The sequence below is a fragment of the Bombina bombina genome, chromosome 4 (assembly GCF_027579735.1).
Source record: "Bombina bombina isolate aBomBom1 chromosome 4, aBomBom1.pri, whole genome shotgun sequence".
In the NCBI taxonomy this organism is placed as follows: Eukaryota; Metazoa; Chordata; class Amphibia; order Anura; family Bombinatoridae; genus Bombina; species Bombina bombina.
The window spans coordinates 413,859,177-413,887,145 of record NC_069502.1 but is presented as its reverse complement, the minus strand read 5'-3'; the positions used below and the strand labels follow the sequence as shown (position 1 = coordinate 413,887,145).

General features: G+C 36.3%; 1 protein-coding gene across 1 annotated transcript in view; it reads right to left on the bottom strand.

Moving 5' to 3' along the window:
• LOC128657505 (probable cation-transporting ATPase 13A4) overlaps positions 1-27,969 on the bottom strand; it is a 132,765-nt gene that overhangs the window by 47,507 nt on the left and 57,289 nt on the right. Inside the window, exons 9-17 of the mRNA XM_053711872.1 lie at positions 19,691-19,848; positions 17,321-17,509; positions 16,465-16,526; positions 14,014-14,164; positions 13,596-13,676; positions 12,286-12,442; positions 4,013-4,130; positions 3,666-3,790; positions 92-255 (exon numbers count right to left, since the gene is read on the bottom strand). Of these exons, the coding sequence (XP_053567847.1) occupies positions 92-255; positions 3,666-3,790; positions 4,013-4,130; positions 12,286-12,442; positions 13,596-13,676; positions 14,014-14,164; positions 16,465-16,526; positions 17,321-17,509; positions 19,691-19,848 (1,205 nt within the window). The remainder of the gene's footprint in view (positions 1-91; positions 256-3,665; positions 3,791-4,012; positions 4,131-12,285; positions 12,443-13,595; positions 13,677-14,013; positions 14,165-16,464; positions 16,527-17,320; positions 17,510-19,690; positions 19,849-27,969) is intronic.

Here is a 27,969-nt window from a genome sequence, read left to right as displayed (position 1 = left end):
TAATGGTTTCAGTAGGCACCGAAATGTCATTTTTGTTAAGAATTGTGATATAGAGAGAGAAATAGATATATATAATATTTCAGTATCTTACTTTTGTATTACTTGAGCTATGCTCTTGTCTTTCAACAGGGTGCCAAGAAATCTTTGCTGAAGATAGTCCACTTGGTTCTTCAGCTTCCACAAGAAGGACAGTGCTGGTCTCTGGGACTAAGCCTGATGTCCTTGCTACTGTTATAGCTGTTTGTAAATTATCACCTGTAAAACATTGTACAAATCACCTAAGCAATTCTAGGTAATGCAGAGTACACTGTTAGGTGAAATAAATCTGGAAACTGCCTTCATATCTGTCATCAGTATAACCCCTTAGCACCCCAGACATGTTATCCTGCATGTGATAATACAACTTTAATGAAAGACAATCTCTAATGTATTAAAACTTACTTTATTTTTTTAAGATTTAAAGAAAAGTTAAAAGGAATACAGTTACAGAAGATCAATATTATCCTGCATGTAGAAATGTTGAAGTATTTTACAATGTTTTGAGAATTTAGCATTTTTAAATGGTTAACATATTTTGGTAGCTTAGGGAAAAGAAACACAATAATGTATTAAACTGAACCAAAATGATAACAGAATACTTTTAAGGATCTAAACTTCCTGTTAATTTTTCAATATGTTCCTAAATGACAAAGACAAGGTATTGGATGCTACTTATAAAGCTGTAGAAGCATCTTGGAGCCCTGCAAACCTAAAGAAGAATCAGCAGCCATAGGATCGCTGTTTCCTAACATCTCTGCCACATCAAAGTAAGTGTAGTTAAAGGGACAGTCTAGTATAAATTAAACTTTCATTATTCAGATAGGACTTTTCATTTTAATCAACTTTCCAATTTACTTTTATCATCAAATTTGCTTTTTTCTCTTGGTATTCTTAGTTTAAACTAAACATAGGTAGGCTCATATGCTAATTTCTAAACCCTTGAGGGCTGCCTCTTATCACAGGCTTTTTAAATTTCTTTTCAACACAAAGAGATTGAAAGTACATGTGGGCCATATAGATAACACTGTGTTCAGGCACAGGGGGTTATTTAAGATTTAGCACAAAACAATGTTAAATTTAAGACAATAGATAATAAACAGTCACAGTCATGTGATCAGGGGGCTGGAAGAAGGTTCCTAGATACAAGGTAATCACAGAGGTAAAAAGTATATTAATATAACTGTGTTGGTTATGCAAAACTGGGGAATGGGTAATAAAGGGATTATCTATCTTTTAAAACAATAACAGTTCTATGGTAGACTGTCCCTTTAAATCATCCTGGACTGATTTGTCCATAATGATTGACAAGCCTTCCACGTAGGCTATCAGTCAGTTGGGAGCAGGGACAGGGCTGCACAATTATTTGCTTGTGCAATTTTAAAGCGATAGTAAAGTCAAAATGAAACTTTAATAGAATTTGTGAACAACTTTTTAATTTTCTTCTATTATCAAATTAGCTTTTTTATTCTTGGTATCCTTTAAATCTAGGAAGGCTGATAGGAGCTCAGGAGTGTGCAAGTATCTTTAGCAGTCTATGGCAGCAGTGTTTGCAACTATGCATAACATTACTATAAACAATTTTGAAAACACTGCTGAGAGATGGCTAAAGGGGGGATCATACACTGCTGAAAATCTACAAATAAAATAAAAAATATATTTTTTTATAAAAGGTTTGAAATTTTCATACTGGCAGACTGTCTGCCAGTACCTAAGATTGGGGTAACCAGTGGGGGGGTTGAGGGAAGAGAGCTATTTGAGAGGGATCAGGGGGTGGGAAGTGTCAGGTGGGAGGCTAACCTCTACACTAAAGCTAAAATTAACCTTACAAGCTACCTAATTAACCTCTTCAATGCTGGGAATAATAAAAGTGTGGTGCGCAGCTGCAATTAGTGGCCTTCTAATTACCAAAAAGCAATGGCAAAGCCATATATGTCTGCTATTTCTGAACAAAGGGGATCCCAATTAAGCTTTTACATTCATTTGTTCCATGATTGAACAAGCTATTTGTAAATAATTTCAGTGAGAAACCTAAGGTTTGTGAAAAAGTTAACTTTTTTTTTAATTTAATCGCATTTTGCGGTGAAATGGTCGCATGAAATATACCAAAATGGGCCTAGATCAATACTTTGGGTTTTCTACTTAAAAAAAATATATAGTTTTGATAGGTAAATAAAAAAAAAACAAGACTATATTTCTGTTTAAATGTAGTGATGACAAATATGCTAAAAATGCTCTGGTCTTATGGGGAAGGCTTAGTCTGAAATACCCGATCCTTAAGGGGTTAAAGCGGCTGGACTTCAAGATTGTCATATGACACACACATTGATTGGATGTTCACTGGAATTGTCATAAAAAGAAAGAGTTCATCCAAATGGGCCGGCATAACATTGCAATAGAAGCATTACTATATGCACTAATTTAACCCTTTAACAGATGGATTAAAAACAAAAAAGGTACACATGTACTTTTTTAATGGCAAAGATTAAGGGCTAGATTACAAGTGAGGCGTAATCGGTTGAGCTCAAGCAATATCGTGTTTTCTCGAGCAGTTTTAATTGCGCTGATATTACAAGATGAGTGAAATCGCGATTTACGCTACAATTCTTACTGCAATATTTGAGCTGTGGTTAACTGTTTTCCAAAACTCAAAAGTTGCATAAAACACTTCTTAAATTCAAGTACAGTTACACTCATAATAACACTGTTTAATAAAAAAAATATTGCACAAAAAAGTTATAAGGGCTTAAAAGCAGCCAAAGTACTTAAACATAGAGATACAGTAAATACAGATACATTGCTAAAGATGTATTTGTATGTATATAGATATGTTTAACTGTGTATTAACGGTAAATATTTCACATTCCAATGCTCTGTACATAGCAAAATATGTTCTATGTATTTATAAATAGATATTTCTATATATATCTGTATATATATATATATATATATATATATATATAAAATCAGCTATATATATATATATATATATATATATATATATAAATATATATATAGATATAAATATATATTTGTTTTAAAAAACATTAGATATATGTAGAAATATTTATTTATGAATAATTAGAACATATTCTGTTATGTAAAGAACATTGGAAAATTAAATATTAATATTTTTATGCTGGATTTGCGCTAATGAGAATATGTCATGTTGTTTGCGTGAGAGTGTGTATGTTAGTTTTTTTCAACTTTTTTGCTCTATTGACTTCTGTGGGGGAATGTGAAAAATCCATTGCTATTTTCAATTTTCGACTTTAACCGCGTTTTAGGTTATTGCTAGCGCAAAATAAGGTTTTCTTTTAAACTTGTAATTTGAACGCAACCCGACTAGCGCAAAAAAGATTAGCTCTAGTGGAGTTTTTGGGTCACAAAAAAAAGCTTAGCTCTAGTGGAGTTTTTGCGATCACAAAAATATATACCGCACCACTTGTAATCTAGTTCTAAATATATGGCATTTGATTAGTTAAGGTTTACCATCACTTTAATAAATGTCCCCATAAGAGAGGTGAGTTTCAGTGTGTTAATGATACTAAATTATCATTTAATTTTTATTTTGCAAAACAAAATTAAGCTTAGGCTGTTTAGGCTGATTATAATCTTTTAATCATTACCTGTGATCATAACAGTCCTGATATTAGCACAACTCAGCTCTTGTAAAACAGGTTTAGTTTCAGGTTTTAATCTGTTCTCCAGGATTAGCAAGCCAAGAAATTCCAAATCTGACTCAACCTCCTCCCTAAAAAAAAAAGAAAAAAAAAAAGAATAAAACCACAAACTGGATTATCAATGCAATATTATATATCAACTACCTTATTAACTACTTCATTATAATATTTGATAGATGATTATATTTTTTGATCATTGGGACATAATCTTAATCATCCTTTTTTATTGTAATATATTTTTTAAAGCTATATTCTCATGTTTATGTGTGAAAAAATATGAAATAATACTGTACCTAATAAAGTTGGTATCTCTCATAATGTCTTTTTTCTCTAGAGTTTTATAGGCCAATCCAATCACCCGAAATCCTTTCATGGTGTAAAACTGAAGCTCACTTAAAAAGCCTTTTGGAACTGTTTTAAGAACATGATACATCTGTCAGTGACCTCATATAATTGTATTCTTTATTTTACTTTTATTTAACTTAAAAAGTAATCCCGCTTACAGCATTTTCTTAAAGGGACATTCTAATTTAATTATGCTGTTAGAACATTTTGGGCCAGATTAAGAGTGGAGTGGTAACAGTTACACGTGATTAGTAGGGTATATATTGCAGGTGTTTGCGGATGCTTGCGCGCATCAGGTTTTCCCGCTCATATTACAAGATGAAAGTAAAATTATTCAAAACAAATATTACACCAAAAAGTTATAAGAGCTCAAAGATATTAGGTTTCAGGCGTTAGAAAAAAAAAGGCTGCAAAGAGCTGTATCATAGACATTTATACAAATACGGCTGCAAAGAGCTGTATCATAGACATATATACAAATACATCTCTAAAGATTTATATATTATATATATATATATATATGTTTAAATATGTGTACATATGTATTTATGTTTTAAATGTGCATTTACAAACAAATATACACATATGAACACATAAATACATACGTACACATATATAGACATATATACGTGCATTGGAGCCCTTTGCAGTTAAGTATATGAAAACATAAAAAAAAACATTTTTATGCAATATTCAATTTTAATAAAGGTTTTATTTACTGTAAATATTTCACATACCAATGTTCTGCACATAGCAGAATATGTTCTTTTTATTTGTAAATAGAGATTCCAATATACAGTTGCAAGAAAAAGTATGTGAACCCTTTGGAATGATATGGATTTCTGCACAAATTGGTCATAAAATGTGATCTGATCATCATCAATAGACAATCACAGTCTGCTTAAACTAATAACACACAAAGAATGAAATGTTGCCATGTTTTTATTGAACACACCATGTAAACATTCACAGTGCAGGTGGAAAAAGTATGTGAAACCCTAGACTAATGACATCTCCAAGAGCTAATTGGAGTAAGATGTCAGCCAACTGGAGTCCAATCAATGAGACGAGATTGGAGTTGTTGGTTACAGCTGCCCTGCCCTATAAAAAACACACACCAGTTCTGGGTTTGCTTTTGACAAGAAGCATTGCCTGAGGTGAATGATGCCTCGCACAAAAGAGCTGTCAGAAGACCTACGATTAAGAATTGTTGACTTGCATAAAGCTGGAAAGGGTTATAAAAGTATCTCCAAAAGCCTTGCTGTTCATCAGTCCACGGTAAGACAAATTGTCTATAAATGGAGAAAGTTCATCACTGCTGCTACTCTCCCTAGAAGTGGCCGTCCTGTAAAGATGACTGCAAGAGCACAGCGCAGACTGCTCAATGAGGTGAAGAAGAATCCTAGAGTGTCAGCTAAAGACTTACAAAAGTCACTGGCAAATGCTAACATCCCTGTTAGCGAATCTACATTACGTAAAACACTAAACAAGAATGGATTTCATGGGAGTATACCACAGAGGAAGCCACTGCTGTCCAAACAAAACATTGCTGCGCGTTTACAGTTTTCACAAGAGCACCTGGATGTTCCACAGCAGTACTGGCAAAATATTCTGTGGACAGATGAAACCAAAGTTGAGTTGTTTGGAAGAAACACACAACACTATGTGGGGTGAAAAAGAGGCACAGAACACCAACATCAAAACCTCATCCCAACTGTGAAGTTTGGTGGTGGGGGCATCATGGTTTGGGGCTGCTTTGCTGCGTCAGGGCCTGGACGGATTGCTATCATCAAAGGAAAAATGAATTCCCAAGTTTATCAAGACATTTTGCAGGAGAACTTAAGGCCATCTGTCTACCATCTGAAGCTCAACAGAAGATGGGTGTTGCAACAGGACAATGACCCAAAGCATAGAAGTAAATCAACAACAAAATGGCTTAAACAGAAGAAAATACGCCTTCTGAAGTGGCCCAGTCAGAGTCCTGACCTCAACCCGATTGAGATGCTGTGGCATGACCTCAAGAAAGCGATTCACACCAGACATCCCAAGAATATTGCTGAACTGAAACAGTTCTGTAAAGAGGAATGGTCAAGAATTACTCCTGACCGTTGTGCACGTCTGATCTGCAACTACAGGAAACGTTTGGTTGAAGTTATTGCTGCCAAAGGAGGTTCAACCAGTTATTAAATCCAAGGGTTCACATACTTTTTCCACCTGCACTGTGAATGTTTACATGGTGTGTTCAATAAAAACATGGCAACATTTCATTCTTTGTGTGTTATTAGTTTAAGCAGACTGTGATTGTCTATTGTTGTGACTTAGATGATGATCAGATCACATTTTATGACCAATTTGTGCAGAAATCCATATCATTCCAAAGAGTTCACATACTTTTTCTTGCAACTGTATATCTGTATATATCTATACCCATATATATATAATTATAATATAAAAAATTTACCCATATGTGCGAAATTCTAAATTCGGCTTTTTGCGCTCGCCTGGTTAGTGCGCAAGTGAAAACAGTTTACTTTCAACTCATAATACGAGTGCAACCCGACACTCGCAAAAAAATCTTACTTCTAGTACACTTAAATAACGCTTCACTTATAATCCTTTTATTTTTTTAAACAAATTTTAGTCTTTTACTTCTTAACTTGTGATTGCATTATTTATTTTGCCAACCATTGCTGTAAAATACTTCAACAATCTTTACTTATTCCACAACACTTATAAAGAACTTGAAGACTCCCCATCAAACTTTACTATGGTGGAATTTTACTGACTCTACAATATTCTACACATTTATTGCTTAGCACAAAACATAAACTCATTTACATCTGTCCCTAATTGGTCACAAGAAAGGAGTCTATGCCTTTGAAGTGGTGAATCCCTGAACTGCTCTTAACCTTATACACCTTGTAAACCTTATAAAATTTTGTTACATCATTTATGTATATCCATATTTAAAGAGACAGTAAACAGTTTTAGATTATAATATAAAATCTTTAAATCTGTGTAGTAAAAATCCCCAAAAACATAAAAAATACTTTCTTTATTTTTTTTGCCCTTTTCCTATAATTTAATTGCAGGTTTTCCAATTCTTAGATTGGAAGTGCACTGCACAGACTTCACAAGCCTAACCCTGGCACAGATCTGTCTCTTTACTGACCCAAGCAACAAGCCTTGTGTACTCCAGTAATACATCTGGATTGGCTTCTCCAAATAAGATAAGCAGTGGGTGGTATTTGGCTATCAAAAAAACTGTTGCAATAAGCAAGGTATTAAAGGGACAGTCTAGACCCAATACTTATTATTTATTACATATTGTTACATACCAGACAAGCAGCTTGCAACGGGTTCCACATCTATGAGCTTGTAAGAAGTACATGAAACCTTTAAATAATCATTGTTTATAAGCAGCTAAAAATGGCTGCCAAGCTCCACCCTCAGCTTTCTTCTTGTCCAGTTAGCTGTTTTCTTATTTTTCAAATTGCACATGCACAAATCATCATTTGCGAGTATGAAAACTTATTTAAGAGTCGATCGTGATTGGAGAAATGTAATATAACAAAATATACACGCAATAGGTGGGTGGAGCTTATGACCATTTTTGGCTCCTAACAAACTAACGGCTAGATTTAGAGTTGGGCGGTAGCCGTCAAAACCAGCGTTAGAGGCTCCTAACGCTGGTTTTTACCGCCCTCTGGTATTTGGAGTCAGTCAGGAAAGGGTCTAACGCTCACTTTGCAGCCGCGACTTTTCCATACCGCAGATCCCCCTACGCCATTTGCGTATCCTATCTTTTCAATGGGATCTTCCTAACGCCGGTATTTAGAGTCGTGGCTGAAGTGAGCATTAGAAATCTAATGACAAAACTCCAGCCGCAGAAAAAAAACAGTTAAGAGCTTTCTGGGCTAACGCCGGTTTATAAAGCTCTTAACTACTGTGCTCTAAAGTACACTAACACCCATAAACTACCTATGTACCCCTAAACCGAGGCCCCCCCACACCGCCGCCACTCTATTAAATTTTTTTAACCCCTAATCTGCCGCTCCGTACACCGCCGCCAGCTACATTATCCCTATGTACCCCTAATCTGCTGCCCCTAACATCGCCGACACCTACATAATATTTATTAACCCCTAATCTGCCCCCCCAACATCGCCGCTACCTTAGCTACACTTATTAACCCCTAATCTGCCGACCGAACCGCACCGCTACTATAATAAATGTATTAATCCCTAATCCGCCTCACTCCTGCCTCAATAACCCTATAATAAATAGTATTAACCCCTAATCTGCCCTCCCTAACATCGCCGACACCTAACTTCAAACATTAACCCCTAATCTGCTGACCGGAGCTCACCGCTATTCTAATAAATTTTTTAACCCTTAAAGCTAAGTCTAACCCTAACACTAACACCCCCCTAAGTTAAATATAATTTTTATCTAACAAAATAAATTAACTATTATTAAATAAATTAATCCTATTTAAAACTAAATACTTACCTGTAAAATAAACCCTAATATAGCTACAATATAAATTATAATTATATTGTAGCTATTTTAGGATTAATATTTATTTTACAGGCAACTTTGTAATTATTTTAAACAGGTACAATAGCTATTAAATAGTTAAAAACTATTTAATAGCTAAAATAGTTAAAATAATTACAAAATTACCTGTAAAATAAATCCTAACCTAAGTTACAATTAAACCTAACACTACACTATCAATAAATTAATTAAATAAAATACCTACAATTATCTACAATTAAACCTAACACTACACTATCAATAAATTAATTAAATACAATACCTACAAATAACTACAATTAAATAAACTAACTAAAGTACAAAAAATAAAAAAGAACTAAGTTACAAAAAATAAAAAAATATTTACAAACATTAGAAAAATATTACAATTTTAAACTAATTACACCTACTCTAAGCCCCCTAATAAAATAACAAAGACCCCCAAAATAAAAAAATGCCCTACCCTATTCTAAATTAAAAAAGTTCAAAGCTCTTTTACCTTACCAGCCCTGAAAAGGGCCATTTGAGGGGCATGCCCCAAAGAATTCAGCTCTTTTGCCTGTAAAAAAAAACATACAATACCCCCCCAACATTACAACCCACCACCCACATACTCCTAATCTAACCCAAACCCCCCTTAAATAAACCTAACACTAAGCCCATGAAGATCTTCCTACCTTATCTTCACCATGCCAGGTTCACTGATCGCTCCAGGCTCCGAAATCTTCATCCAAGCCCAAGCGGGGGCTGGCGATCCATAATCCGGCTGAAATCTTCTATCAAGCAGCGGCTGAAGAGATCCAGAAGAGGCTCCAAAGTCTTCATCCTATCCGGGAAGAAGAGGAGATCCGGACCGGCAACCATCTTTGATCCAAGCGGCATCTTCTATCTTCATCCGATGAGGAACGGCTCCATCTTGAAGACCTCCAGCACGGATCAATCTTCTTCTTCCGACGTCCAACTGAAGAATGAAGGTTCTTTTAAGGGACGTCATCCAAGATGGCGTCCCTCGAATTCCGATTGGCTGATAGGATTCTATCAGCCAATCGGAATTAAGGTAGGAATATTCTGATTGGCTGATGGAATCAGCCAATCAGATTGAAGTTCAATCCGATTGGCTGATCCAATCAGCCAATCAGATTGAGCTCGCATTCTATTGGCTGATCGGAACAGCCAATAGAATGCGAGCTCAATCTGATTGGCTGATTGGATCAGCCAATCGGATTGAACTTGAATCTGATTGGCTGATTCCATCAGCCAATCAGAATATTCCTACCTTAATTCCGATTGGCTGATAGAATCCTATCAGCCAATAGGAATTCGAGGGACGCCATCTTGGATGACGTCATTTAAAGGAACCGTCATTCGGCGAGAAGGCGTCGGTTGAAGAGGTTGGATCCGCATCGGCTGGGAAGAAGATGGCTCCGCTCTGCTCCGAAAGAAAGAAGATTGAAGATGCCGCTTGATGGAAGACTTCATCCCGATGATGGACTTCCAACTTCAGCCCGATGATGGAGTTCTTCAGCCGCCGCTTGGATCAAGACTTCGGACCCTCTTCTGGACCGATCGCTGAACCCGGTGAGGTGAAAACAAGGTAGAGAGATCTTCAGGGGCTTAGTGTTAGGTTTATTTAAGGGGGGTTTGGGTTAGATTAGGGGTATGTGGGTGGTGGGTTGTAATGTTGGGGGGGTATTGTATGTTTTTTTTTTACAGGCAAAAGAGCTGAATTCTTTGGGGCATGCCCCGCAAAGGGCCCTTTTAAGGGCTGGTAAGGTAAAAGAGCTTTGAACTTTTTTAATTTAGAATAGGGTAGGGCATTTTTTTATTTTGGGGGGCTTTGTTATTTTATTAGGGGGCTTAGAGTAGGTGTAATTAGTTTAAAATTGTTGTAATATTTTTCTGTTTGTAAATATTTTTTTATTTTTTGTAACTTAGTTCTTTTTTATTTTTTGTACTTTAGTTAGTTTATTTCATTGTATTTATTTGTAGGTATTGTATTTAATTTATTTATTGCTAGTGTAGTGTTAGGTTTAATTGTAGATTATTGTAGGTATTTTATTTAATTAATTTATTGATAGTGTAGTGTTAGGTTTAATTGCAACTTAGGTTAGGATTTATTTTACAGGTCATTTTGTAATTATTTTAACTATTTTAGCTATTAAATAGTTTTTAACTATTTAATAGCTATTGTACCTGTTTAAAATAATTACAAAGTTGCCTGTAAAATAAATATTAATCCTAAAATAGCTACAATATAATTATAATTTATATTGTAGCTATATTAGGTTTTATTTTACAGGTAAGTATTTAGCTTTAAATAGGAATAATTTATTTAATAAGAGTTAATTTATTTCGTTAGATTTAAATTATATTTAAGTTAGGGGGGTGTTAGTGTTAGGGTTAGACTTAGCTTTAGGGGTTAATCCATTTATTAGACTAGCGGCGAGATCCGATCGGCAGATTAGGGGTTAATTATTGTAGGTAGCTGGCGGCGACATTGTGGGGGGCAGATTAGGGGTTAATAAATATAATATAGGGGTCGGCGGTGTTAGGGGCAGTAGATTAGGGGTACATAGGTATAATGTAGGTTGCGGCAGTATACGGAGCGGCAGATTAGGGGTTAAAAAAATATGCAGGTGTCAGCGATAGCGGGGGCGGCAGATTAGGGGTTAATAAGTGTAAGGTTAGGGGTGTTTAGACTCGGGGTACATGTTAGGGTGTTAGGTGCAGACGTAGGAAGTGTTTCCCCATAGTAAACAATGGGGCTGCGTTAGGAGCTGAACGCTGCTTTTTTGCAGGTGTTAGGTTTTTTTCAGCTCAAACAGCCCCATTGTTTTCTATGGGGGAATCGTGCACGAGCATGTTTTTGAAGCTGGCCGCGTCCGTAAGCAACGCTGGTATTGAGAGTTGCAGTGGCGGTAAATATGCTCTACGCTCCCTTTTTTGGAGCCTAACGCAGCCATTCTGTGAACTCTAAATACCAGCGGTATTTAAAAGGTGCGGGGAAAAAAAGCACGCGTAGCTAACACACCCCTTTGGCCGCAGAACTCTAAATCTAGCCGTAAGAATATTTAAATGTTTCATGTACTTCTTACAAGCTTATAGATGATGCACTAGTTGCAGGATGATTCACTGGTATGTAACAATAAGTAATCAAAATGTTGTATTGGGTCTTGACTGTCCCTTTAATGCTTTAAAAAAAATCATAATAATATAGAAAATGTATTGCAAGACTGCAGAAAAATCTTGTAATTACAAGGTCTTTATTTCCCTTTGATGCCCTTTTAAATAACATATTCTAAATAAAAAAAAACATTTTCTAGTGAAATAAAGTTTTTGTATAAAAATCTTTTTAGCTCTAACATGTATGAGATAAATAATATAACTGTAAGTACCACTTGATGAATATTTGAGTTATTTTGATTTAAAAATTCCAGCAACAATTTCCGGGACTAACTACTACAAGTATATATTTCCACTATTACAAATTATACAATATATTTTCAGCTATGATGAAATTGATTTATTGTAAGTAGATTTAAACCTTGTCCTGTTTAAAGTGTAGTTGTTTCTGGATATATAATAGATTAATATCCTAAATGAATGTATATATAGAATATCATTTTCACTGGATTTCTTAAAAAGGTAATAGAACATATGTTCTCAAAAGACAATTCCTTACCACTTTCCTGTTTGCAAAACTTAGTGACCATCTCTGGGGCTCCTTTCATATACATTACAAAGAAATCTTCTCCAATTGTCTGAGTGATTACAGACATGCGCTGGAAGCTGGAGGAAAATGGAAACTGGTGGATAATTGCAATTCCTTCCACGGGGACCTAAAATGGGAATCGATGTTTAATTATATTTCCTATCTGCAGTAATATAAGTTGTGAATTGGGGTGGGGGCTGTACTACAAATTAGGGACTATGTCCTCAATCATTATCCTTTATCTGTAGACGTGCATTAGTTTTGTTACAAATGCACATTCCTTAACAAAACATGGATATTCTTCTTGTTTTCATGAAATGAATATCCATACGAATGCAGCATGCAAATGAAAGAAAACAAATGAATAATGACAAATTCATCAGTATTCATTCATTTACTTTAAATTGTTAAATAATTTATCTTTAGCGCATTGGAGAGCTGTGCTAATCCCGTCCTCTTCTTCACAGAGCCATGGCCGCGCTAATAGGAGGCTTATTGCTGTGGCTTCCTGGGCCTGCACTAAAGAAGGTTCTATAGTGCAGGCCCTTGGAGCTGCCGCACTGCCGGGGCTCTGTGAAGAAGGATCTAGATTAGCACAGCTCTTCAATGTACTAAAGGTAATTTATGCTAATTTATAGCATGTAAATGTCCCATGAATGGTTGGTATTCATTTACTTTAATATAAGACGAAAGCCAAATAGCATAAGCAACAAATATTCGAAATACAACATTGTTTGAATATTTGTAACAAAACTTTTTTTCCAAAACTAAATTGTTTGCTTGTGCACACCTCTATTTATTTTTATAGTGCTGCCTGATTCTGTAGCACAATTTAGCTTGCACCCTACTTCTGCAGTGGTGGTTCTAGAGGGGTGCAAAAGCACCCAACTCTTTTAGTTTGCAAACCTGTTGGCTGCTTGAACAGAGAAGGAGGGTGATCATTGACCCTCTGTTCCTTCATGCCTAGCCATCCTCCCAGACTACCTAGTTGTGCCCTCATACCACTCAGCTCTATCCATGGAACATGATAAAATCTTCATCCACTACCCTAACTTCACTCATTGAACATTCAGACCTCCTCACACATACCTCCCAGATTTAGCCCCCAATTTCCTGTTCCCTGCACAGAGCTCTGCAGTGTATTTGTCTGCCTCTACCAAAATTCAATTTCTGAAACCAGCACTGCATTTGTGATCATGGGAAAAAATCGTTTAACAACTGTGATTTTACTTATTTTTACAGTCTGAACTAGAAATGCATGTAGATGGATGGGACCTCACCATTCCAGAAGATGATCCTGGCTTTACAATTAGGTTGGAAGCAGCAATTTCATTTGCTTCAGAGTTAAAGTCTTTCACTTCCTGAAACATTTTTAATTATAAAATGATTTAGTTTAATGAAGCCAACTGGAAACAAATACTCAAAACACAGAAGTATAATGATAAAAACCAGTGTATTTAAAGAAATATTACAGCTTTATTAAATGATGTTACATCACTGTTTTTTCTTTGTTTATAATAACAATATTAAAGGGGTACACTCAAAATGGCAATGCAAGAGATCAGCAATCATTGACAAGTTATCTCAGAGGTTAATTAATGAGTGTGTTAATTGCCCTTTAAAACAAATTATAATGTCTTCTTCTGCAGTTTACCTTCCAATATATTAATATATTATCATTTCAATGTGCTTTCTTACCCACTGGGTGCCTTCAAACATCTTTAGGTCTAATGGATCCCCTTGTAGTTCTCCATCAATAGCAACTATTGAATGACAGCTGCTCAGAGCTCCAAGCAATGGTCCCCAAGGCAAAGTCCTATCAGAGGTGAAACTGTGTACTTCCTGAAAACTAACAGAAAAAAGCCAATGAGTACAGAATAAAAAATTATGCAAAAAACGTGTAGAGAGAGCTTTAGCTGTAGTGTGCAGTGCTAAGTGACAGTAGTGAATACACACACAGCATTGCACACACTGTTTGCATATCTTTTGTTAAAGGGACATGATACCCAAATGTTAAAGCACATAAAAATGATGCAGCATAACTGTAAAAAGCTGACTAGAAAATATTACCTGAACATCTCTATGTAAAAAAGAAAGGTAAAGGTGGAGTTTAGCGTCCAAAATTCCAGCACATGGTTGGAAGGTACCATAGGGGAAGAAAAGGAGAAGAGAATCTCGCCGTGGGGGGACACCATGGATAGGTTCCCAGCGGCGGTTGTGGCACCCGGGAACGATATTGGAACAGAGTGATTTGTGTGAGGGGACGACGATCATTGATAGGTTCCCAGCGGTGGTTGTGGTGCCTATGAACGATATTGAAACAGAGCGATCTGTTCCAATACCTGCCCCAGGCACCACAACCGCCACTGGTAACCTATCCATGCCCCCCCCCCCCATGTTACCTTTCTGAAGTAATTCCCACGGTAAAGTGTACGTTTCTGAAGTAATTCCCTTGGAAATGTGTAAAGTGTGTTTCTGAAGTAATTACATTTTTAAATAAAATATAACATGCTGAAAATGAAAATATTACATGGTTACATAATCTGGGACGCTAAACTCCACCTTTACCAAAAGAAAGATATTTTACCTCAAAATGTCCTAAGTATTCACACCCTACTGTAAAGGACTTTAAAGGGACACTGAACTTATTTTTTTTTCTTTCGTGATTCAGATAGAGCATTCCATTTTAAGCAACTTTCTAATTTACTCCTATTATCAATTTTTATTTGTTCTCTTTCAATCTTTATTTGAAAAAGAAGGTATCTAAGTTTTTTTGGTTCAATACTCTGGACAGAACTTTTTTTATTGGTGGATGAATTTATCCACCAATCAGCAAGAACAATCCAGGTTGTTCACCAAAAATGGTCCGGCATCTAAACTTACATTCTTGTATTTCAAATAAAGATACCAATAGAATGAAGATAATTTGATAATAGGAGTAAATTAGAAAGTTGCTTAAAATTTCATGCTCTATCTGAATCACGAAAGAAAACAATTTGGGTTCAGTGTCCCTTTAAGCAGCAATTCAGTATGCCTTTCATGGGACTTGCAAGGGAGCGTGCCTCATGCATACTCATGTTATTTCCCTATTCAGTTTAGGGATGTTTACTATGAAATCTCATGTGATCACAGTTCATGACCTCAGCACTGCTGATGCTGATTGGCTGCTGTTCATTTCTTCCTTTTTTTTTTTTTTTTACCTGCAGCTGGGCAGTAACTGAACGATAACTTTTTAAACAGCATTTACTCTTGTGAGCTGAGGAAATTGTGAGGTGAACTATCTTCCTATTTAACATAGAGATGTTCAGGTGATATTTTCCTGTCAGCTTTATACAGTTATGCTGCATCACTTTCAAGTGATTTAGCATATATGTATTATGTCCTTTTAAATGCACTCGTAGTTGTCTTTCATGATTCAGGCAGAAAATATTTTTTTTTTAAATCCAGTTTACGTTTAATATAAAATTTGCATTGTTCTTTCTGTATTCTTTATTGAAGGACATACATAGATACTGTATTACGAGTATGTGCCTTGAGCTCTACATGCTCTTGACAATGTACATTCTTGCAAAACTGCAGCCATATAGTGTTACTGACATGTACACACTCTCGAGTCTACCTACCTGCTTTTCAACAAAGGATACCAAAAGCACAAAGTAAATTTGATAAGAAAATTAAATTGGAAACTTTTTTGCAAATTGTATGTTCAATCCGAATCCTGAAAGAAAAAAACTGTGTTTCCTGTCACATTACACAGTGCTTCTAGCTGTGTAGTTTACTATACCATAGATATTTTCCACAGAGAGGCTGGAGACACTGCACTCTAAAGCTCCATCTGCAGGTTTCTTGTATAACAGCGCTACATACACTACTGCTCAAAACCTGCACACTTCTGAGCATACTTCAGTATACTCTTATAGAAAAGGTACAGGTTTCAGCCAAGAAGACCAAGAGGCCAATTTGTTGACAGAAAGAAGCTTCTTATTATTTATTTATTTATTTTAATTGTATGTTCTATGTGAAATATCAAAGTTTAATTTTGGCGCCCGTATCCCTTTAAATTAGCGTGATAGTGTAATATTAGATTGCAAACTATCATATACTATAATTCTAACACAATCCCTTACAATATGCTTTAGGTAAATGTACCAGTTTCCATTTGCTGGAAGAACACCCCATAAATCCAGCCCATCTTCAGTCAATGTGCCAGTCTGCAAAACATAAAAATAAATAAATTAATTAATTAATTAAACATACTGTTATTAGAGAAGCAATGAATAATGTGGTCATATTATCATATGCAATTGTCTGCTTTCTGTTAATATTGACACAAGACAAGTATCAGTCATAAACACCAAATGTAGCTTTAATAACAAAGACATACTGTGTTTATGGGTTCTTTATCTATGAGTTTGTGCCTTTCTTTAAAGGGACAGTACACTGTAAAATTGTTTTTCCATTAATGTATTTTAAATGACTCGCTATACCAACTGCAGATTATAACATATTTGAGAAATTCCATTTTCATGCTTATTTGTGTATAAGAAGTAGCTGATTTTGTGCTTTGAAACCACAGCCTATTACAATGGGTTGAACTTAAAGGTGATATCAGATCTCATTATGTTCTAAGTTTGTGTAAACAGACTTGCTTCCTTATCTTTTATTTGGCTGGAACACCAAAGCTCAATACATAGAGAGAACAATGGAAAATGATCATTTTATTACTTAACTATCCTGCATCCCACTGAGAGTGTAATCTTTTCTGCTGGCTGTGTATACTTAGGCTATTCAATAGCCTATACTCAGTATTAATTTGTTCAGTATAGGTGGCGATACCACAGGCTAAATCAGCTATTTCAAATGCTGAAATAGGAGTAAAGGAGTTACTTGTAACCAATTTAATACACTCTAGCAGATTAAAAGGATCATTGGGAATAATTTAAAGGGGAGAAATTTTTTGGGTGAACTGTCCCTTTAACCTTATATAAATAAGACGTTTACTTACTTTATCAAAACAGATAATGTTCAATCTTCCACACACATTTATTCTCTGAGGGCTAATGCAGAATATTCCTTGTTTTTTAAGCCTGCGCTGTGCATACATCATGCCAGTTGACAAGGCTGCAGACAGAGCAGGAGGAACTGCTGTAGTAATGATGATTAGTGCTTTTATCAAAATGTCAGTGGGAGATTCCTGAAGTAAAAACAAAACAAAGCTACAAAACCCATATAAACACATATAACTATTAATACTTGTTGTAGTATTCTGCATGTAGAACCTCTCTAGCTCCAGTCTTCTAGGGCTACAAACCAGGCCAGGTATTTAAAAAAAAAAAGATCCCTGGTAAAATAATCAGATAGAATCCTATTACCTTGCACATAAACAAACATATAGCTCCTTAAAACTATTTATACCTGCTTACCTTGTTTCTTTCATGACACAGAGCATATCATTTTAAACAAACTTACATTTTACTTCTATTATCAAATGTGCCTTGTTCTTTTTGTGTCCTTTGTTGAAGGAGCAGCAAAACACTACTGGGAGATACTGAAAACATGGTTGAGCCAATGACAAGAGGCATATATGTGCCACCATCAACCAGAAGCTAGCTAATAGATGTAAATTAGAAAGTTGTTTTAAATTGAATGTTCTATTAATTATTTTGACATGACTGTCCATTTAAATTGGAATGGGATGCATTTAATTATATGCACATTGCTATATAAATGTCATTTTAAAGTAATACTTTTACCAGGGCTTGTCAAACAATGTAAATATAATACGATCATAAAACTGGATGCATTTTTTTTTACAAGTTTCAAGATATGCAGAATGTAACATTCTTCTATTCTCAGTTTTGAGAATATGCTGTCAGCATTAAACATTGTACCAGCATTTCTGGTGAAATGCCTGTGCAATGCCAGCCCCTGCACATTCGTGGCTAATCGGCCGCTAGCAGGGGGTGTCAATCATCCTGATAGTATCTGATCTGGATGATTGCTGTCCGCCACCTCAGAGGAGCAGCTTAAAGGATGAAGGCTCGCGTGGAAACAGTTGCATTCGCAGCATGTTAAATCAGCCCCTTAGTGGACGAAATGTGACCACAATTGAATTTGAAAAAAACTACATTTTTTTTAGCAAGAATGTGCTGGACTTTTCATTTTTATTTATTTATTATCATTTTATTTTTTTGGGATCGCTGGAGATCAAGTACCTCTTTAATTACGTGATCATCTCATAGAAGAGAGTGTTTTTGATCCATGCTAATAGAGAGGTCCAGATTGGAATTGTTATAGCACAGTATATACAATTGAGCATTGTGAGTAGGTTGTCACAAGAGTATCCAATAAAGCAATGGAATGTCTGTCTTTTAAACTGAACATTAATAGTTGTTGAATTACACTGTCCTGTTTGAGTTAACTGAGATTGGGCTGTTTTGCACGTTCTCTGAGCTCACATCCCGGTTGGTAATGGATTTTCTTTTAAATACTAAACACAGCTGCATGAATACTGACAATCTGATACTCCACATAATAGATTGTGTGGTGGTATATATGGTGGTTTTAACCCCTTATTGACTGTTTGAACTCCCAGGTATATACATCCTTAAGTGCTGGATACATACAACTATATATATTCTTATATGCTGGATATCCTAAACTATAAACAACCCCCCTACATTTAAAGTTAACGTACAATACTACATCATGACACTCTGTTTTGTCTGTCGCTAGTCTAATTAGAAGGTTCTTGACATTTCAGTTTACTTGTGCTTGTTGATGTCATTACTGGCACGTGAACTCACTGATACTTTATAAAGTCTAGTTAATCTCTAGTACAGTTTCTTATTGTCAGTATAGATCTTCTACCGTACCTTTTTCTACTAGTACATTTTCTAATCAGTAGCGGACCTACGCAACAGAGGGCCCTGGTGCAAACATTTTTTTGGGCCCCCGAAGGTTGCTCAATGGTAAGCAATAGTAATATGCATGCTGCTCTGTTTAATGATTTTGAAGAGAAATATAGATAGACAGAAAATAACTTACAGAGTATTCAAGTGTCCAGAACAAACTATATAAACAGTAGGGGATAATATTGTAAAATCAAGAAAAATAAAAACCTTTATAAAAAGCAGCCTCTGTGCCATTGCGTAATGAGAATTCCTGAATCTAATCTATAATCTGTAAACCCAGGCATGGAACTGTGCACTGGTAGAATTTGCATTTATCTTGCTTAAATCTTGGTTTATACCAAACAAATATTTTTTCTTCCTGGCTTATTTGGGGCACTGGTACACTGTAGTTGTCCAGTACTATATTTTGTAATATCATACTGTTTATTACAATTGTCCATTCAGATGTTTGTCTAACTTACCCCTTTTATTACAAAGACAGCAATTGTGTACACTGTTCCTATAAGAGCAACAGCTGCTAAAACCATAAGGAATCTGAACGCATCTCTGTACAACTTGAAATTCATTGGTTTTGGGTAGAGAATGGACCTGACCAAATCACCTTTAGCAGTGTTGAAACCTGTAAATACAAAGTGAGCTAAATATATTAAATCATCATCAAGGGTATTCAGCAATCTTATTTATTCAGTGATTCATGAAATAGAATAGTTTTCACACTAAGAATAAATAATTAACAGCCAGGTTACGAGTTTTGCGTTATGAGTAGCTCACCTTTAATAGCGCTGCTATTACAGGTTTACAAAAACCAGGCATTTGCAGTCGATATGGCTGCGTTGAGCTCCATACCGCACACAAATACCAGCACTGCATTGATGTGCTCGTGCACAATTTCCCCATAGTCATCAATGGGGACAGCCGACTAAAAAAAAGTCTAACACCTGCAATGACAGAGCGTAAAGCTCCGTAAAGCAGCCCTATTGATGTCTATGGGGAAAGAAAATATATGTTTACACCTAACACCCTAACATAAACCCCGAGTCTAAACACCCCTAATCTGCCGCCCCCGACATCGCCGACACCTACATTACACATATTAACCCCTATTCTGCCGCCCCAATGTCGCCACCACATACATAAATTTATTAAGCCCTAATCTGCCACCCCCAACATCGCCGCCACCACTATACTAAAGTTATTAACCCCTAAACATCTTGCCTCCCACATCACTAACACTAAATAAATATATTAACCCATAAACCTAACCCTAACCCAAACATAACCCTAACCCTAACACCCCTAACTTTAATATAATTAAAAAAATCTAAATAAAACCTACTATTAACAACTAAATAATTCCTATTTAAAACTAAATACCTACTCGTAAAATAAACCCTAAGCTAGCTACAATATAGCTAATAGTTACATTGTAGCTATCTTAGGTTTTATTTTAATTTCACAGCTGTTTGTATTTATTTTAACTAGGTAGACTAGTTAGTATATAGTTATTAACTATTTACTAGCTACCTAGTTAAACTAAATACAAATTTACCTGTAAAATAAAACCTAACCTGCCTTACACTAACACGTAACATTACAATAAAATTAAATAAATTAAATTAAAAAAATACATTTATCTAAATTACAAAAAATAATTATCACTAACATACACAAAATAAAAAATAAATTATTAAAAATAAAAACGAATTACTCCTAATCTAATAGCCCTTTCAAAATAAAAATAGCCCCCCCAAAATAAAAAAAAACCCTAGCCTACACTAAACTGCCAATAGCCCTTAAAAGGACCTTTTGCGGGCATTGCCCCAAAGAAATCAGCTCTTTTACCTGTAAAAAAAAATACAAACAAACCCCCAACCATAAAATCCACCACCCACACAACCATCCCCCCAGATAAAATCCTATCTAAATAAACTTAAGCTCCCCATTGCCCTGAAAAGGGCATTTGGATGTGCATTGCCCTTAAAAGCGCATTTAGCTCTTTTACATTGCCCAAACCCTAAGCTAAAAATAAAACACACCCAATAAATCCTTAATAAAACCTAACCCTAACCCCCGAAGATCCACTTACAGTTTTGGAAGACTGGACATCCATCCTCATCCAGCCGGGAGAAGTCTTCATCCAAGCGGCAAGAAGTCCTCAACGAAGCAGGGAGAAGTCTTCATCCAAGCAGCAAGAAGTCATCCTCCAGGCGGGCAGAAGTCTTCATCCAGACTGCATCTTCTATCTTCATCCTTCCGGCGCAGAGCGGCATCTGGCGGGCGGAGCATCCTCTTCATACAGTCCCAGCCGTACACTGAAGGTTCCCTTTAAGGGATGTCATCCAAGATGGCGTGCCTTGAATTCCGATTGGCTGATAGAATTCTATCAGCCAATCGGAATAAAAGGGTAAAAAATCCTATTGTTCCAATCAGCCAATAGAATGTGAGCTCAATCCTATTGGCTGATTTGATCAGCCAATAGGATTGAAGCTCAATCCTATTGGCTGATTGCATCAGCCAATAGGATTTTTTACCCTTTCATTCCGATTGGCTGATAGAATTCAAGGGATGCCATCTTGGATGATGTCCCTTAAAGGGAACCTTCAGTGTACAGCTGGGACTGAATAACCCCTTAATGACCGCAGCACTTTTCCATTTTCTGTCCGTTTGGGACCAAGGCTATTTTTACATTTCTGCGGTGTTTGTGTTTAGCTGTAATTTTCCTCTTACTCATTTACTGTACCCACACATATTATATACCGTTTTTCTCGCCATTAAATGGACTTTCTAAAGATACCATTATTTTCATCATATCTTATAATTTACTATAAAAATTTTTATAAAATATGAGGAAAAAATTGAAAAAAACACACTTTTTCTAACTTTGACCCTCAAAATCTCCTACACTTCAACAACTACCAAAAAACTCCCATGCTAAATAGTTTCTAAATTTTGTCCTGAGTTTAGAAATACTCAATGTTTACATGTTCTTTGCTTTTTTCGCAAGTTATAGGGCAATAAATACAAGTAGCACTTTGCTATTTCCAAAAAAAATTTAAAAAAATTAGCGATAGTTACATTGGAACACTGATATCTGTCAGGAATCCCTGATTAACCCTTCACATATATATATTTTTTAAAAGAACACAACCTAAGGTATTAAACATGGGGTATTTTGACTCTTTCCATGCAACTATTTTACCACCAATCTATGCCAAAGTTTGAAAAAAAAAAAAAAAAGTGGTGATTTTTTGACAAAATAGCAATTCAAGAATACATTTACTGAGAACGTTAAGGGTTACTGCCAAATAACACCCCAATATGTCTTCAGCAGCATCTCCTGAGTACAGTGATACCACCCATGTATAGGTCTGTTGGGTTCTCTGGGGGCTAAAAGGCCTTATTTTTAGGGGGCGCATTCCAGTTTTTTAATTTGGAATTTTCACATCTGTCGTCATGCACCCATGTCCTATTTGGGACATTTCTGAAGCCGGACAATGCAAATTACCCCCATCAAACCATATATTTTTAAAAAGTAGACACCCTAGGGTATTTCAAATGCTGGTATTTTAACACTTTGCATGCACTAATTCAACCACCAGTCTTTGTCAAACTTTTGGGTAGTCATTTTGGTGTGTTATTTTTCACACGCATTGTACTTTAGGCATGGATTCTCAGTTCCTGTTATATGTTACTGACCAAAAACACCTCAATATGTGTTCAACAACTTCTGAGTACAGTGATACCACCCATGTATAGGTGTGTCGGGTTCTCTGGGGGCTAAAAGGCCTTAATTTTAGGGGGCGCATTCCAGTTTTTCAACTTGGAATTTTCACATCTGTCATCATGCACCCATGTCCTATTTGGGACATTTCTGAAGCCGGCCAATGTAAATTACCCCCATCAAACCATATATTTTTGAAAAGTAGACACCCTAGGGTATTTCAAATGCTGGTATTTTAACACTTTCCATGCACTAATTCAACCACTAGTCTTTGTCAAACTTTTAGGTAGTCATTTTTTTGCATTATTTTTCACACACATTGTATTTTAGGCATATATTCTCAGTCCCTGTTATGTGTTACTGCCAAAAAAACCCTCAATATGTATTCAACAACATCTCCTGAGTACAGTGATACCACCCATGTATAGGTGTGTCGGGTTCTCTGGGGGCTAAAAGGCCTTAATTTTAGGGGGCGCATTCCAGTTTTTCAACTTGGAATTTTCACATCTGTCATCATGCACCCATGTCCTATTTGGGACATTTCTGAAGCCGGCCAATGTAAATTACCCCCATAAAACCATATATTTTTGAAAAGTAGACACCCTAGGGTATTTCAAATGCTGGTATTTTAACACTTTCCATGCACTAATTCAACCACTAGTCTTTGTCAAACTTTTAGGTAGTCATTTTTTTGCATTATTTTTCACACACATTGTACTTTAGGCATATATTCTCAGTCCCTGTTATGTGTTACTGCCAAAAAAAACCTCAATATGTATTCAACAACATCTCCTGAGTACAGTGATACCACCCATGTATAGGTGTGTCGGGTTCTCTGGGGGCTAAAAGGCCTTAATTTTAGGGGGCGCATTCCAGTTTTTCAACTTGGAATTTTCACATCTGTCATCATGCACCCATGTCCTATTTGGGACATTTCTGAAGCCGGACAATGTAAATTACCCCCATCAAACCATATATTTTTGAAAAGTAGACACCCTAGGGTATTTCAAATGCTGGTATTTTAACACTTTCCATGCACTAATTCAACCACTAGTCTTTGTCAAACTTTTAGGTAGTCATTTTTTTGCATTATTTTTCACACACATTGTACTTTAGGCATATATTCTCAGTCCCTGTTATGTGTTACTGCCAAAAAAAACCTCAATATGTATTCAACAACATCTCCTGAGTACAGTGATACCACCCATGTATAGGTGTGTCGGGTTCTCTGGGGGCTAAAAGGCCTTAATTTTAGGGGGCACATTCCAGTTTTTCAACTTGGAATTTTCACATCTGTCATCATGCACCCATGTCCTATTTGGGACATTTCTGAAACCGGCCAATGTAAATTACCCCCATCAAACCATATATTTTTGAAAAGTAGACACCCTAGGGTATTTCAAATGCTGGTATTTTAACACTTTCCATGCACTAATTCAACCACTAGTCTTTGTCAAACTTTTAGGTAGTCATTTTTTTGCATTATTTTTCACACACATTGTACTTTAGGCATATATTCTCAGTCCCTGTTATGTGTTACTGCCAAAAAAAACCTCAATATGTATTCAACAACATCTCCTGAGTACAGTGATACCACCCATGTATAGGTGTGTTGGGTTCTCTGGGGGCTAAAAGGCCTTAATTTTAGGGGGCGCATTCCAGTTTTTCAACTTGGAATTTTCACATCTGTCATCATGCACCCATGTCCTATTTGGGACATTTCTGAAGCCGGCCAATGTAAATTACCCCCATCAAACCATATATTTTTGAAAAGTAGACACCCTAGGGTATTTCAAATGCTGGTATTTTAACACTTTCCATGCACTAATTCAACCACTAGTCTTTGTCAAACTTTTAGGTAGTCATTTTTTTGCATTATTTTTCACACACATTGTATTTTAGGCATATATTCTCAGTCCCTGTTATGTGTTACTGCCAAAAAAAACCTCAATATGTATTCAACAACATCTCCTGAGTACAGTGATACCACCCATGTATAGGTGTGTTGGGTTCTCTGGGGGCTAAAAGGCCTTATTTTTAGGGGGCGCATTCCAGTTTTCAACTTGGAATTTTCATATCTGTCATCATGCACCCATGTCCTATTTGGGACATTTCTGAAGCCGGGCAATGTAAATTACCCCCATCAAGCCATATATTTTTGAAAAGTAGACACCCTAGGGTATTTCAAATGCTGGTATTTTAACACTTTCCATGCACTATTTCAACCACTAGTCTTTGTCAAACTTTTGGGTAGTCATTTTTTTTGTGTTATTTTTCACACACGTTGTACTTTAGGCATATATTCTCAGTCCCTGTTATGTGTTACTGCCAAAAAAACCCTCAATATGTATTCAACAACATCTCCTGAGTACAGTGATACCACCCATGTATAGGTGTGTTGGGTTCTCTGGGGGCTAAAAGGCCTTATTTTTAGGGGGCGCATTCCAGTTTTTCAACTTGGAATTTTCACATCCCATGCACCCATGTCCTATGTAGGACATTTCTGAAGCCGGCCAATGTAATTTACCCCCATCAAACCATATATTTTTGAAAAGTAGACACCCTAGGGTATTTCAAATGCTGGTATTTTAACACTTTCCATGCACTAATTCTTTGTCAAACTATTAGGCAGTCATTTTTTGTGTGTTATTTTTCACACACATTGTACTTTAGACATGAATTCTCAGCTCCTGTTATGTGTTACTGCCAAAGAAGACCCCAATATGTGTTCACCAACATCTCCTGAGTACAGTGATACCACCTATGCATAAGTTTCTTGGCTTGTTCGGGGGTTGTAATGCCAAATGTCCAACATGCGTTTGTGATTTTTTTTTCACATTTAACATATTTTCTTTGCCTATTGTCTTTTTGGGGGTATTTTAACATACCCCAATTTATTTGTTTCCATGAATGTGCATATTTTTCAAATGTTGACACCCCAAGGTATTGTATATGGTGTGCTTTGATGCATTTGAAGTAACTGTTTTAGCTAAAAAAATTGGAGAAAGTGTATGGTGGCATTTTTTAAATTTTCATTTTTACACACACATTGTTTTTTGACTATGATTTAGGAGAGACTGTTGTAAGTTAGTGCAAAAAAATACTTCAGGTTGTTTTCTGCTAGGCACCCTGAGTACACCTATGCCCCCCATGCATAGGTTTGCCAGGATTTTGGGAAGGTTATGTTACAATTTTATGACTTGTGATTTTAGTTATTAAGTGAGAGTATTTCTTCTGATAGGCCTATCTTTAGTTTGGGGCCTATTGTAAACCCCACTTTTATTTATTGCCATGAATGTGCATATTTTTGAAATGTTGACACCCCAAGGTATTGTATATGGTGTGCTTTGATGCATTTGAAGTAACTGTTTTAGCTAAAAAAATTGGAGAAAGTGTATGGTGGCATTTTTTCAATTTTCATTTTTACACACACATTGCTTTTTGACTATGATTTAGGAGAGACTGTTGTAAGTTAGTGCAAAAAAATACTTCAGGTTGTTTTCTGCTAGGCACCCCGAGTACACCTATGCCCCCCATGCATAGGTTTGCCAGGATTTTGGGAAGGTTATGTTACAATTTTATGACTTGTGATTTTAGTTATTAAGTGAGAGTATTTCTTCTGATAGGCCTATCTTTAGTTTGGGGCCTATTGTAAACCCCACTTTTATTTATTGCCATGAATGTGCATATTTTTGAAATGTTGACACCCCAAGGTATTGTATATGGTGTGCTTTGATGGCTTTTTAGCCAAAAAAATTGGAGAAAGTGTATGGTGGCAATTTTTCAATTTTCATTTTTACACACACATTGCTTTTTGACTATGATTTAGGAGAGACTGTTGTAAGTTAGTGCAAAAAAAATACTACAGGTTGTTTTCTGCAAGGCACCTTGAGAACACCTATGTCCCCCATGCATAGGTTTGACAGGGGTTTTTGTAAAAAAAAAAAAAAAAGAACAGCCCCATTTTAGAAAAAAAAATATATTAGTGAAATGTAAAAATCTGGCACATTAAAAGTAAAAAAATAACAACAAAAAAATTAACAGTAAACATAACAAAAAAAAATTACAGCAAATGTATTTATTTTTTAAAAATTGACCATTGTATGGTACCGCTTGAAGCAGTCCCCAATGCAGAGTCCAGGCTGTCCAGGGCAATCAGGACAGTGATATACAGTGTCCCTTCTCTGCCCCCTCTTGGTACAGACTCTGCATTTTTTTTGTGGTCTCTGCTTTGCGGCAGTAGGGGGGATTTTAAAAATAAAATGAGTAGCCCCAACTCTGCTCTCTCCCATCACCGCCCGGGGAGCAGGTGCATCATGGTACAAAATCCCCGAAATGATCTGGAGCTGAAATTGTAAAAAAGTCTGTTTCATTCCGGGGTTTGCTTTTTTGAACAACAAAAAAGCGTTGTGGGTTGCAATCTGCATTAGGTAAATTGCAACCTTTTTGTACCAGGCCCTTGTCTTCCGCATAATTAGGTAGGGCTGCAGCAGCTGATCTGCCAGATCAACCCCACCCATATGTCGGTTATAAGACTTGATGCACACTGGCTTCCTTATGATCTCAGCTCTGCCACGTACAGAGACCGCCACCGTCCTCTCTGTGTGGATGGTGGTAAGAAGGTATACATCCTTCTTGTCTCTGTACTTCAGTGCCAACAGCTCCTCTTGGCGCAGAGCAGAGGTCTCCCCCCTTCGTAGCCGGGTGCGTACAAGTTGTCCTGGGAAACCTTTGCGGTTCTTTTTAATAGTACCGCAAGCTACTGTATCAAAGCAATACAGTAGCTTGAACAAAAGGACACTTGTATAAAAATTGTCTAAGTACAAGTGATACCCTTTGTTCATTAGGGGTAATATCAGGTCCCAGACAATCTTGCCAGTGGTTCCCATATGTTCTGGGCAACCTGGAGGGTCAAGGTGGCTATCCTTTCCCTCATACACCCGGAAGGCCTGAGTATACCCAGTCTCGCTCTCACAGAGCTTATACACCTTTACCCCATACCTGGAGCGCTTTGAAGGA